The 14,000-nt window shown below is 53.7% G+C and overlaps 4 protein-coding genes across 4 annotated transcripts; 2 read left to right on the top strand and 2 right to left on the bottom strand.

Moving 5' to 3' along the window:
• Positions 1–2: 2 nt before the first annotated feature.
• EV422DRAFT_562747 (NUDIX hydrolase domain-like protein) lies at positions 3–1,360 on the bottom strand (the record flags this gene model as incomplete). Its single annotated transcript, XM_053071983.1, has 3 exons — positions 3–251; positions 356–941; positions 1,032–1,360. 3 exons carry the CDS (start codon positions 1,358–1,360, stop codon positions 3–5), a joined length of 1,164 nt encoding a protein of 387 aa, XP_052929941.1.
• A 1,466-nt stretch (positions 1,361–2,826) lies between these two features.
• EV422DRAFT_511105 (uncharacterized protein) lies at positions 2,827–4,637 on the top strand. Its single transcript, XM_053068984.1, has one exon. It carries the CDS (start codon positions 3,219–3,221, stop codon positions 4,497–4,499), a length of 1,281 nt encoding a protein of 426 aa, XP_052929940.1. The 5' UTR covers positions 2,827–3,218; the 3' UTR covers positions 4,500–4,637.
• A 1,879-nt stretch (positions 4,638–6,516) lies between these two features.
• On the bottom strand, positions 6,517–7,880 carry EV422DRAFT_511088 (protein N-terminal amidase Nta1). Its single transcript, XM_053068983.1, has 6 exons — positions 7,840–7,880; positions 7,540–7,707; positions 7,351–7,482; positions 7,207–7,290; positions 6,929–7,140; positions 6,517–6,867 (listed from the first exon to the last, which is right to left on the bottom strand). Exons 2-6 carry the CDS (start codon positions 7,547–7,549, stop codon positions 6,580–6,582), a joined length of 726 nt encoding a protein of 241 aa, XP_052929939.1. The 5' UTR covers positions 7,550–7,707; positions 7,840–7,880; the 3' UTR covers positions 6,517–6,579.
• Positions 7,761–13,371, top strand: EV422DRAFT_592939 (uncharacterized protein; the record flags this gene model as incomplete). Its single annotated transcript, XM_053073559.1, has 6 exons — positions 7,761–8,259; positions 8,320–8,615; positions 8,681–9,788; positions 9,844–10,191; positions 10,256–13,105; positions 13,180–13,371. The coding sequence occupies exons 1-6, from the start codon at positions 8,245–8,247 to the stop codon at positions 13,369–13,371; spliced, it is 4,809 nt and encodes a 1,602-aa protein (XP_052929938.1). The 5' UTR covers positions 7,761–8,244.
• Positions 13,372–14,000: the final 629 nt, after the last annotated feature.

The raw sequence follows: 14,000 nt of genomic DNA, 5'->3' as shown, positions 1-14,000 counted from the left end.
TACTAGGGGTTCAGTTGTGACATAACCAGCGGAGTTGGGCCGCCGGCAGGAGGAGCATCGCCTCCCCGGCCCAGGACCTCCATCGGCCAGATCATACCACCATCACTGATGTACTTGCCCCAGATTAGGGGTTCCGCCCCGCGCAGTGGTAGCTTCTCGATGTCTTCCACAGATACGTAGCAAGCGCTGACGGATTCGTAGTCCGGGAGAGTTTTTGGAAGATTTGGTTTCTCGGGCGTTGAAGGTACGGGCTGAATCATTTTCGTGCAGTGGTTAGCAGTGCGGGACCAGCATGAATTTAAACATATGACTGATGAAAGAGTGATGTCCCCATTTATGATTCTGAGAAGCTCACCTCAGCATAGAACACAACCCGTAGCCTCGGATAGCGCCGGCCTCGCGGATGGGCGGGTTGAAACTCCACCCTCAAGATCCCTTTCATCTCGACTTCTACGCCTGCTTCCTCCAAGACTTCTCTCTTGGCACCTTCCGCCAAGTCTTCCCCAGGATCCACACCGCCACCGGGGCACCACCACCCATTCTGTCCCGGCTCCTCAATCAACAGATATCGGCCGTCTTTCGGATTCCTGCATACAGTGAGCCCGTAGATGGGAATCCGATCCTTGCGCGATATCTTGTCAGTCCGAGTATCCCAACTCGGCGAATGATCTTCGTGGAAATGCACCGACAGGCGACAGTGTGGGTACGAACAAGCGGGGCAAGGAAGGGGGTCGTTGTTGTTTGGTTCTTGGGTATGGTACAGAGGGACGTGGTCATAGAGTAGGTCCAATGGAAGCGCTTCGGGACAATATGGGCATCCGAGGAGGGGTTGCGCTGATGTCGCGGGAGGCCATGTGGAAGGAGGCAATTTGAGATCGGAGATCTTGTCAAGGGCTAGGCGCAAGTGGTCGACCGACGCAGTGATCATATTTACGTCCTTCCTAGGGCTACGCGCACAGTTTCAGTACGATGGGTCTTGCGACGAGCGGACAGATAGAATGCAAAGACGTCCCCGGACACCGCAGCCATACCTCCGCCACTTGATCCTCAGTCCGACATCATCAGAGGCCAGCTGACTCCACAAAACCACGAAAACGCTCTTCCCGAGCGCCCTTCTGACTTCGGTCAACCGGTCCGGCCATTCCGTGGGAGTTCTTACCGCTGTGGCGTCTAGATCGGCAAAGATAACTACGGCTGGTTTGTCCGCCAATTCCTCGGCACCTAGAACCTTTGAGGGGACAGCATTCTCTACCCGGAAAGGGACTTTCTTTAAAAGGTCGTAGAGAGGATTATCGGACCGATTCGTTGTTGAGCTTCCATCAACTACGATGATCTTGGGTTGTTGGTTGACCGACGCCATGGCGTTCTCGTAGTGGAAATGACTCTTCTATGGCAACCGTTACGCATAGAAGGTCCTTCCTAGCCGCACGTTTCCGGCCGACGTTCTGAGACGAGCGCCAGAAGAAGAGGGCAGGTGCTTGTCCCACGCTTGAGACGCTTGTCCGTCAGGACTTGGGAGGTCTCGAGTTGAAAAAAGTTTTGGCCTTGTCCACCGTCGTGTCATCATCTCCTTCTCCGTGTCTTCCGTGTTTCCGTGACTTCAGGCTCCCCCCTGGCTCCCCTCCCCCACAGTTGTAACACCAACCACGTCCGAAGGTATTGTTATACTGTACCTACTATGTACAGTACATGACGCATATCAGCGGAGTCCTCAGTCCTTTCCATGAGTCCTTTCACCGGGCCGACGGTGGCTGCTCCACCCTGTTTTTTTTTTGTCCGGCAGACTCCCATGTCACATGAGAAAGGAGCGACCCAACCTGCCTCCCCCCCAGGGTGCCCTACACCGTCACCGTACCGTCTGCACATCTATCGATATGCTACTGATCCACCAACTCTAATGGCCCGTCGGAGTACGTACTCCTGTGGAGTGTGAGGCTGGTTGATTCACTTGCCCTTCCCACGAGGGCAGGGCCAGCTTGGATGTCCGTGCACTGTTCTCAAATGTGTATAAAAGACCCCAGCATCAACAGTCGAACATCGCAAAAAGCATCAAAGCTTCACCCCTTCAGCAGCTACCACGCACATCGCAACAAAGTTTCACCTTGAACCGCACTACCCACAACATCAGAATGCACGGAAACATGACCGACATCTTCGCTCAACAGCACCTCTGGCACTCCGAAGCTAAGCAAGCCCGAAAACTCGCGAAAGTAAAGAAGGAGGAAAAGAAAAATGCCCCACCAAAATACAAGCACGCCATCCGAACAAGCACGCAACCGCCCAAATATGCCTTAACATAGCTCGATCCCGAGTTGCCGACCTCATAAATCTCGTTCGCCTGCGCGGACAAGCTCACCGCATGTATATAGCACCCCTTCTTGCCGACCAAGTAACGCATCAATCACCACCGCGAACTCGCTTCCCGCGTTGTACATACCACACTTCGGTCCGCCACGGAATCCTACATAGGCCCTCATACGTACATATAATAGCCCTCTTCGAGAATACCCTGAATGTCCGTACCTCCTGTACATACCCTAGAGTGAATTAGTGACAATAAATTCCGTACAAATCACTATGATTCGAGTATGACAACTTTACATTTTGCCAGGCACTCTGTTATCTGGGGAACCTCTGATTGCCTTGCGATGGGTCCTCCCTTCTAGGCTTGTCTTCAGCTGTATGCGGGCCACGAAGGGCATCAACAACGAAAGAGGCACTGCCGCGAAACGGCCCAGATCCTCCTCTTCGTCTGGCAGACGGCTCCGCCGAAATGAGTGGGGATCCGTCCATATGTCTGTCCCTACTTTACAACGTTTGGCGGGCCTCGGCGGCTTTTAAAAGATCCCCCACCTTTCTAAACTTCTTGACAAAACGCGCCCCAAAAGGAAACATCCGGATATGCTGCAAATAAACATGCCGAACCCATCTTCTTTTAGCCTCACTCGGCTGAACCCAATGTTTAGAGATCAACGGGAGACCCCCAAAGACAACAATGTCTATGTTCGGATCGTGGCTGATTCTGCTCCTATTCTCGCTCGAGCACCGATGGTGGGAGGCGGTGAGGTCGCGAACCGCCAGCTTTTCGAGCTAGGAGGCGTCCAGTCCAAAAAAGTATTTAAGAAAGCCACGTGCGGGCTCATCCCCTTGATTCTACAGTCTCTCCGATCCTTTCGCATACCCAGTAGCGACACACTACTACTCTTCATACTACCATCATGCTTTGCAAGCCTCTCCTCCTCGTTTCGGCGACCATTGTCGCCCTGAGCGGCCGTACCGAGGCACAAATCGACACGGTCCTCGGACCCGTTTCCAATACTCTCTTGGGGCCAACTCCTTTCAATGCCTGGATTCCCGAACTTCTTGTCGACACCGGCATTGGTCGTCTGATGGTCGCGAAAGTCGGCCAGGAGAATTGCAAACGTTGGGCAAGCGGTCCGGTCGGTGAAGATGGATCGAAGCCAGTCATGGTTGAGGACATTGTAATGCATCGCCCCACCAAGACGGCCTTCCTGGGATCAGATCCCTATCGCATTCGACCAAACAAAACGGCCGGGTGGATGCCAGGGATGGCGTTCCTGGATGCGGAGTACGGCAAGCAAGGGAACGGAGCGATCTTCACGTACCTCTACGCCAAGGATACCGCCGGGACCGGCGAGCAAGGCTTGACGAAGCTCACCATCACCCCGCCTCTTCCGTCGTTCCACCCCCACGGCATGAAAATCCTCCCCAAGGTCGACAGCACCGCCATTCGTTTGTTCGTCGTGAACCATCGGGCTCAGACCCCTTACAACCCCGACAGCCTTTACTCGGTCGTCGAGGTTTTGGAATACGATCCGAAGGTGTCCACCACGACCCTCAAGCACATCAAGACCATAGAAGATCCCTTGATCTTCACGCCCAACAACGTGGCGCCTACCTCCGCCACGTCCTTTTACGTGTCCAACGACCACGGCAACCGCGCCGGTGCCGCCCGTAGTCTGGAGGAGTACGGCCAGTTGCCTCTTTCGTGGATCTCCTACTGCGATTTCTCCACCGGCACCGTCAAGTGCATCAAAGCCTTTGAGGGCATGCGCGGCGCAAATGGAATGAACACAGATGGCAAGATTATCTACGCGAACGAAGCCACTGGGGGGGACGTTGTTGCTTTCGAGCAGAACGCTGATCACACTTTGTCGGTCCACAAGCGATACAATCTGGACTACATCCCGGACAATCTCTCCTATGATCCCGACACAAAGAACCTCACCCCAGCTGGCCACCCCAATGCCTTTACCTTCCAAGACTACGCTGCTGGGAAGAAGTCCATCGCTCCCTCGTGGGTAGATGTCATCCGCCCCGATGGCACCACCAAGCGTATTTGGTCGGACGATGGCAACCTTGTGTCTGGGTCCACCGTCTTCGAGGTGGACAGCAAGCAGAATGTCGCCCTCGTTTCTGGGGTGTTTGAAACGCACGGTGTCGTTCGCTGCACCGTGCCCAAGGGATTTTTGGGTTAGATACCAGTCGTAGATACTAGAGTTTAGCAGCCTAGGTCCCGTTGCCCGCTTTGTTGCATCTTCTGACCTTTTAGAGGAATACAATTGGCTGCTTTATTCTCTACGCTGGCTCTTATCAATCCGCCAGAGAAACTGGGGGATGACTAGGAATGCATAACTCGCGCTAAAAGTGCATAGCTCACCTCCAGAATAAGACATTCTCACAGCCGAAAATGAACCATTTGATTAACAAACCTGACCCCTTTGCCGTCGGTGAGTCGGCCTTACCCGGCCTCCTACAATCAGGGTCTACCGGCAACTGTCTAACTAGTCTAACCTAACCCGAGCTATGCACTTTTAGCGCGAGTTATGCATTCCTACGTAGCCACGCCCGAGGAACTGGCTACCATGACTCCCATTCTTGGCCAAGCGGAGTTGTTGACTGCTGACGTGATGACAGGACTGCTGACGTAATGACAGGTGACAGGTGACAGCACGTCCGTTCCGTAAGCAGAACGCGTGTGCATCCATTGGCAATATTGGCCAAACCTGAGCGGACTCCTCAGTAGTGCACACTGCAGGATGGATCAGTTCCCCATCAACGGGGCCTTGATGTGTTTCTAGCTACCTGCTGCAGTGACACCTTCAAAAGCATGTAGCATTGCCATCTCAGCCCCACGCCTTTGGTTCTGGGTGTCTGCAAATTGTTGTTACTGCATCCTCATATGCCATTCTCCGCGTACGCCTGCGGTATTGCAGACGTCTTCTTGCTGCCCTTCTTTTGGTCGGTCAGTGGCAGGAAGAACCCACTGCGGCTCCAATGCCTGGAGGCACTCCTGTGGACGGTCCATCTTGTTGCAGCTGTGGATATGCAATACAAGCACCCGTCCAAGTTCTATGCCATCGCTCCCGAGCAACTACTGACTCTACGTTCCCATATCGGCAGCTCCCTGGATATCGGTGCCATTCTCTTGTTTGTCCCCCTTCCGGTGTGAAGTATGCGCAATCAATGCGCGTGATCAGGTGACGGTTTTGGCGAGAAGAGCGTTAGCCGAACGGTATAAGTGCATGGCGGCTGGACAACGAGCTGAAGCCGGGTCAATTGTGGTGGCTAGTATTCAGTGGTTGGCGGCGAACGCACTGTTGGTTGTTCATACGGACAAAATCCTCTCTAGCAGCGTGATGAGTTTGGCTTCTTTGTTATGGTGAATTCGGCGTACAAGACTCGCTGCGTGCTGCTTCACAGTTGGCAGACACCCGAAACAGTAAATGCCTCGTCTGCAACTTGGAGCCTTTTTTTCGCGGCAATCAACAAACCGTTGCAACGTCAGACGCGTTGTCGAACAGTCGAAGCTGAACTCCTGAACACGAAGTTCCCGGCGCTTCGTAATCACGGACTCAGCTTCAAATGCGGATACCACATCAAACATTCCTATGTTGCATAAATGGTCAATGCAAGACTCATGAACCACACCCAGCGTTCTGCTGCGACAAGTTGCTCTCCTTGAAAAGTATATCCTTCAGCATTGCCACATCGGCTATTTGTGCTCATCCATTCAAGCAAATCAGCAAACCCACAGAGGTCTCGCAGCTTCAGAGGCTACCGATGTTCCAAAGTCCCGCGCGCTCTGGGCAAAACCGATGGCCCGTTCCGGTTCAACTTGAAGCCTGCGCTCCATTCTTCCTACACTCGTAACGATCTCCGCAAGCAAGCGAACGTCGCAAATCTCATCCACTCAAAACTACAGGGGATTGGTTCAACACCTAACACCTGAAGCCGCGATATGTGCCGAGGTCGAAAGCGCTTGCTTGTCTGGACTCCGAAGGGATGTGTCATCTCCGCCATATCTGAGCGGGCTTTTCCGCGATGCCACCACCTCGCTCAGGTTCTCTGGCGTTCCGTAATTAACTGCCAACCCAACTCCTCAAAAGTGCAGAAGTGCCACCGGTTACATGTCCACGAGCAATAGTCCCTCTTCGCTTGCAGACAACGCTCCTAAGAGGTCTATGCCACCATCTTCGAATTTCAGGACACAGCTGGTGCCACAGAATGTCGAGGCTACAAACGCACGCCGCCGGGTAAGCAAGGCGTGATTGCCCGCTAAGCATGACAAAGGTGCTCACCTCCCTCAGCCCCCGTGCGATTGGCCACTACGAAGACAAGCGCTTTTTCGCAATCTATGAGCGGCGACATTCGCGTAGCCCAGTATCTGATGGTAGGAAGGCATACGTCTTGCGAGCGTTCGTCAACACCTTCGGACATCAGCCAAGCATTAGAGCAGATCACCATCTCCGTCCCTTGAGCTTTGTGGAAGGTGGCAAACTCAAACGCCTCGAAGGGCGCTTCGAATCGATAGGGGTTCACGTCCATGCATATGCCCGGTCCGACCTTGCAAAGATTGAGTTCGGCACCATGGCGACGTCTAATATGCTTTTCGGGTGATACGCACCTTGCCAAAAGGTGGGACGTCAATTGATAGAAATCCAGTCCCTTCTGCAGCCCAGCGCTCATCGAGCTCATATAGAAAATGTTTATCGTAGGTGTAGATCACTTCCCCGCTCCGGGAGACGAGAGAAACGGAGTTATAGAGCGTTATCGAACCGTCCCGCGCAGTATGCTTCCGTGGGTATCCCAGTTGGATGAAAGTTCGCAGGCGTTTGGCTAACCGAGGTGTTACCCTTCGTGAGTATTCAGCACACGTCCGCAAAACGGGTCCCTCACCCGTACCCCAGTGGACGGCCCATTTTATCGTTTCTCCCTGTTCGTCTTCAGCCAGTGGCATTATGTCTTCTTTGTCTTTGAAAGTGTAGCCTAAGGGTTAACGTCAGCGATGGCTTCGACACCTCGACCGCAACCCTTGTCTAGCCCAACCAGTGAAACACATTTCGGGCAGGATCAGTAGACTCAGTGATCCACGTTCAACCGCCTCTGCCTCTATGAGCTGTGAGCAACGCCTTCTGTTCCATTCGACATCCTTGAGCCTTGGAGCAAACTGCAGGCAGCCTGGGAATGCTGGTTGAGGTCGACGGTCAGCGCTGGCACCACTGTGTATTGACTTACCCACTCTCATGATGAAGGTAGGGGAGGGATGGGTGGTGGGCTCCGAAGCTTTCGAAGTTTTGGCTTTTGTCGTTGTGCGAACGTCGGCCCCACTCTGCGTGCCACTGGGGCAGCTGGCCCGGAGTCAGGCAGGAGTTTTGTGCTCCACCTTTCGACAGAGATCGTCTCCTGTGACAGCGCGACTGAGCATGCATGACGTGTGGGAAGGACAAAGTGGTTGCCTCAAATCCCTCCTTCTCCGACTCGCCCACGTTTGGAAGTCAGAGGCTGTCAGACCAACACTTAACATTTGCTGCGTACCGGCAGGCCGCTCTTGGCAGGGGGGTTCGCCAGATATCTATCTAGAAGCGGAGGCCTAAGTCGTAGACCGGTGTGAAGTCTAGCGGGTACGGGCTGACCGAAGTTCCCTCGCCAAGTCGCTGAGCGCTCTCCGCCTGGAACGCAGGTTGTGAAGCTTGTCTGAACTAGCACCTTGTATTTGTCTTGCGCCCGCTTACAGACTGAGCGGAGTGAGCTGAAACTCGTCGAACGCTTGGCATTTCCGACCCGCCCGTGTCGAAATTTCCGCCCGCCGTGACACTTTGAGCCCGGCTGCCCATTCTTTCACGCACACGTGAGACGTGCGTGAGACGTTTCCGGTCGTAATCGTCTGCAGCTTCCCTAACAGACTGAAGCACTGTGCGGAGAGTGTACAGTCTAAGCGCCATGTCGTCTGTAAAGGTGAATTTCACGCCCGTCTGACTTTTTGTGACTTCCATACTCATATACTTACACTTCCAGGTGGTCATTCGAGTGAGGCCCTTCAATGAGCGTGAGATTTTTAAGGGCGCACGTAAGATTGTGAGCGTCAATGGCAAGGCTGTGCAATTAACGAAGCCAGGAGGGACGGGAGGCTCCGAAAGTCGCTTGACGGCATCGATTGCTGAGGAAACTCAACGAGCGTTTACGTTTGACAACTGCTTCTGGTCATTTGCCGAGAGTGACGATCACTTTGCGTCGCAAGAGACGGTGTACAATGCCGTTGGAAAGGACATATTGGAGCATGCTTTCGAAGGATACAACACATGTGTGTTCGCGTAAGTTCGTCCTTTCTCAACAGAACAATGATCTGTGTCGCCTAACCGATGTAAAACGGCTACAGATATGGACAGACAGGTGCGGGAAAGAGTTATTCTATGATGGGTTACGGCCAAGAGAAGGGTGTCATTCCGCGAGCATGCGAAGAACTTTTCTCGAAGATCGATGCAAACGTCGACGCCAATACCACCTTTAACGTCGAAGTGAGCTACATCGAAATCTACAACGAGCGAGTTAGGGATCTGCTCAATCCGGTTGTGAAAAACAATCTGAGAGTTCGGGAACACCCCTCGCTGGGTCCATATGTGGAAGACCTCAGCAAGCTTGTTGTGAGATCGTACGAAGAGATTGCAACTTTGATGGATGAGGGTAACAAAGCACGGACCACAGCAGAAACGAACATGAATGCTACGTCGAGCCGAAGTCATGCGGTCTTCACGATCATACTTACCCAGCGTTCTCGTGAACCGGACTTGGGTATAACGGCCGAGAAGGTGTCCCGCATCTGTCTCGTGGATCTTGCTGGCAGCGAGCGTGCAGATGCAACGGGCAACACTGGCCTGCGCCTGAAGGAAGGTGCCAATATCAACAAGTCCCTGACCACTCTGGGGAAAGTTATATCCGCGCTGGCTGACCTGTCAACTGCTACCGGGAAAGAGGTCGCCAGAAGCAAGACCAACTTATCTGACGTCCACGGTCTATCTTCCGCGAAGCAAAGGAAAGTGCACATACCTTATCGGGATTCTGCGCTTACCTGGCTGCTGAAGGATTGCCTCGGCGGCAATTCGAAAACCGTCATGATCGCTGCGATCAGTCCGGCCGATGTCAATTACGATGAAACCCTGTCCACCCTTCGTTACGCAGACAGAGCAAAGCGTATCGTCAACAAAGCTATCGTCAACGAAGATTCGAATGCCAGAATGTTGCGCGAGCTGCAACAAGAAATCTCCACTCTGAAGTCGAAATTGCTCCGGTACGAATCATTGGAGCTGTCACCTTCGGCGCATGTACCCTCAAGGGAAAGCCCAGCTTCCGATGCACCAAGTCAACTGTCGGGAGCATCCGGAGCGGACGAGCTCCTTGGAACGGAAGACGTTGGAGCGCTCAAAGATGCTCTGAAAGCCAGCGAGAAGCTCATAGCTCAAATCACCGAAAGCTTCGAAGACAAGCTGGTAAGTGAACTCGGGAATGTGGCTACTGCAACAGCGCTCCTCTCACTTTCTGCAGCGGAGAACTCAGGATTTGCAGGTCGAACGTGGGAATGCGAATGGGGACCGAAGTCCTACTTCGCCCTCGGAACAATCCGTTACAAGCTCGATGAATTTCCAAGCCCCACGCATACCGCACCTTCTGAATCTTAGCGAATACCCCCATTTCTCCGAAAGCTTACTATACCCATTACCGCCGGGTCTATACCGGGTTGGCTCTCACGACTGCGCAGACATTCGGTTGGTGGGTCCGAACATACTCCCATCCCATTGTGTCATGAGCGCAGATCATACACACAAGGTTACTGTTCGGCCTGAACATGATGCGCCCACCATGGTGAACGGACGTCCGATCAACGAGCCGGAGGTGAGAAACCTAGCAGTCACGGGGTTTTCGTGTTCTAGTACTCTGACTAACGCTCTCAGGTCAGATACTTTCCGCCGGGGATTGCATTATTTTGGGGGATCGCCACATTTTCAGGTTCAATGACCCGAACGCCCCACCAAAGCAGCGAAGAGGCGGTCCTATTGCGAGGCCCACCTCTATGCTTAATCCTAGCATACCATCAATAGCAGATGACGGGACTGCATCATACTTCGATTCACCTAGTCCGACAACTTCGGAGCAGTCGATAGCCATGCTTTACCGTCAAGGCCGACGTCTACCCGCGAGTGAAGGGCGAGGCTTCACAGACGAGGCATATGAAACTGGTTCTGAGGCGCCGCCGAAATCCATGACATCCTGGAAACGTGGGTCGCGAGTTCGTATACAAGATACTTCCCATCCTCGTGCTTCCATGTCCTGGGACGCTGGCGATATGTCTCCATCGGCTGGGACGTCACTCACAGACCCGATTCGGGACGGGTCATCTGCAGTGGGGACATTGCCTGAGCCGTCAACACGATCGAGGAGGGGGAGGTCCTTCCGGGATGACTTGGTGCGGGAGTTCGCAAGCAGATGGCGATCGCGAAAATACGTTCAAATCGCCAGAGAGATTGTGGACGCGGCCGCGATTTTGAAGGAAGCTAATGTCATAGCGAAAGAGCTCGACAGGAACGTGCTGTATCAGATAGCCCTGTGCAGTGATACGAATACCTCTTTCTGGGAGGTCACTGATTGCCAACAAATGCCGTACGGGACTGCATATCACCAGTGCCCGGTTGTGGGCAGTTTCGCCCGTCTCCAGCGCCAGCGTCCGATATTCCGAATCAAGGTCCTTGACGGCTGCAACGATTCCGTCTATATGTGGACATCGGATACCCTGCGAGAGAGGTTACCTCTGATGCGGGAGTTATACTACCTGTCAGATCACTCGTCGGGCGGATATACACCGGATACCAGCTGCTTCTACAATGCAGGGGACTGTCCATGGTTTGATCGCATCGGATCCGCGTGGGTGTGCGTGCGCAACACGATATGGGGGATGACGCAAGAGGTCAACTGCGACGTTGTTACCGAGACAGGGCATGTGAAGGGATGTATCAAAGTTGTCGTGAGCGTCATCGGAAGTGAGAGAACTGGCGCCATTGAGGGGCAGACTGCTTCTGGAAGGGATGAGCTTGAAGATGGAGAGACCCTTCTATTTGAGGTCTCCATTCTGTCATTGGGCGGCATCCTCGAAGAAGAGTTCACGCAGCTACACGTGCAATTCTCCGGAGAGTCATTTGGACAGGAGCGTTCTGCGGGCGGGCACGCTGAGGACTTTGATGCAAACCGGGTTTTCGCGACGGACCCGGCGACCGATTTCGGTACGGACGTCGTGGTGTTCGACTTTAGCCAAACGGTTCGCGTGAAAATCGGGGCGGCGGTGCGAGACACGTTGCTGAATGGCATGATGCGCTTCGATGTTTTCGGGAGGCGGCAGAAGCCAGTCTCAGAGATGATCGAGGAAACATTCCACAATCGTGAGAGTCAGTTGGTTCCCGCAGACTGCCAATCAGATGCTCCAGACGATTCTTGTGCCTCCCCATCTTCGCCGCAAGTGCCTCCATTCCCTGGCAAGCAGCAGACGCTGCCATCGAAGAATGGGACGTCTACGTCCGAGCTTCGTTACCCAGTTCTGTGCCAAATCGAGATTGCAGAGGCATCGCGGTCCTTGGGTTCTTACAAACCAACCTTGACTGAGGCTACCAAAGACACTGACGCGGGTTCCTTCCTCTTACGCCACGGCCTGCAGCGTCGTGTCGGGCTTCGCTTGACCCATTCCCATGGACCACAAATCCGGTGGAAACGGATTACGCGCGTCGACATCGGAAAGGTCAGGCTCTCAACGAAAGATGGCATCATCGCGAATGAGCAGCCGAGTGTGGAAATGGAAAGCGACATGGTCCGATTGCGCGTGCCACGCAGGCAGGAAGCACATGAGAACGGACGGAGCTTGAATATCGTCTGCAGCTGGGATAGCGGCGCACATGAATGCGCATGGCTGAACAGTATGACTAGGAAGGGCGAGAAGGTTCTGTTGCGTTTGCACTTCACCGCCGAGATGGAGCACCCGCCATCGTCTGCGGCCAGGCTACCTGAGGAATTGCACTTTGAAACGGACATCGCCGTTATGATAGTGGATCGCGACTACAACGTTCGAACTTCACCACGGTACCTTGCCGGCCTGCTTGGCCTTTCTTCGTTTGGGCCCATTGGTGGATCTCGTTATTTGCCGTACAGCTCCTTCGTCTTCAACATCATCATGCGGTCGTCGTCTGCCACAAGCAGAGCGCTGACGTACACATCGCACGACGCTTCCCAAGGTGGGACTTACATCCGCGGCGAAGAGGGCTTAGCCGGCTGGAAGCCGCATGGGCCCGAACTGATCGTTCAGTGGGAGGCAACCAGGCGACGATTGGCCAACAAACTGGAAGCGGACCGTCTCCGTCAAGGATTTCCAGAGATCTGCCAAAATGTTCCGTCTCGCAATCGAACGGATAGCACGCGAGGAAACGCTCTTCTCCGAAAGTCGCTCGAAATATGGCGACGGAGAGACCCGCGCGACCCGAGCCTTCACAGCCTCGTACTCGGTAACAGCGCCTCAACGACATTCGGCAAGGATCGGTATATGGCGTACAAAGCCGACGTGAGACACGTTGAAAGAGGGCCAGTCGTGAAACGGGGTGCGATGAGCTGGGTTGAGAATGGGGACGATGTTTGGAGCAAAGAATGGTTCGTCATCAGGCGGCCCTTCCTCTATGTGTATGCCGACCAGAGCGAGACGAAGCTATGTGCGGTGGTTGGCTTGGAGGGTATCTATTTGACACATTCCCCGCGTCTGTCCGAGATTACCAAGGTATGCTAAACACTTCCGCACTGAAATTCAAATGAGGATCATCTCACAGAACCCTTACTTTCCCGCTCCTTCAGAAACCAAACATCTTTGCCATGCAAGTCCGCTCGTCCTCGATCCTCTTCCAGACACCGTCGCTCGATGAACTCGACGCCTGGATCAATGCCCTGGATCCCTTACATGCGGCGGCTATCATTAGCCGCCGCGGGATGGCAGCCAGACTTCTGCAAATACCCAAATCGCAAAGTACCCCGGATCTCCGGCTGTAACTTACCCTTCCGGATTCAGTCACTGGTCCGCTTTTTCACCATCTGTAGATAGTCTTTTTTTCCTTGTCTGTTCTTGTATATCTTTAGTGTCTCAATATTTTAGGATTCCAGCTTAGTTTACTGTTGCGCGGCGTATTACGGTTTTGGCGCCATAATGTATGTATCTCTGAACTAGATTTTGATAACTCAACTCGGAGTTTTGTACAGGTCCTCTACATGTATGCATGATGACGGTAGTTGATGCAATCCGGTGGTATATATCTAGGAAGGGCGAAAAGACACTGCGCGCTGCTTATGAATATTGCCCTGAAACTGCCGTCCGTGGTGTTTGCTCAAGCAAACGGTTATACTGCGCAAAAGATGCCCTGGGTTGCGTCCGTACCCCTTCTGCCGTCGTAACGTCCGCTGCCGCTATGGCCGCCGTAACAGCCTCTTCCAGACTTCCGGGTTGAGGCGGTAGAGCAAGGTTGGTGTGCGCCAGCGGGGCGGACAAACCAACTAGAGATGACGCAGTGTGCAATGCTGTAGTGTCTCGCATCTCGTCATCTCCGCCGTGTGACAATCCGCCAGACGAAGCCTGACTGAGTGCATTCCGCTCAACCTCTGCGAAGGCCGCGAGGGCATCTAAA

Source organism: Fimicolochytrium jonesii, assembly GCF_025526975.1.
Source record: "Fimicolochytrium jonesii strain JEL569 chromosome Unknown EV422scaffold_1, whole genome shotgun sequence".
Lineage (NCBI taxonomy): Eukaryota > Fungi > Chytridiomycota > Chytridiomycetes > Spizellomycetales > Powellomycetaceae > Fimicolochytrium > Fimicolochytrium jonesii.
This window is presented reverse-complemented; position numbering and strand designations above follow the sequence as displayed.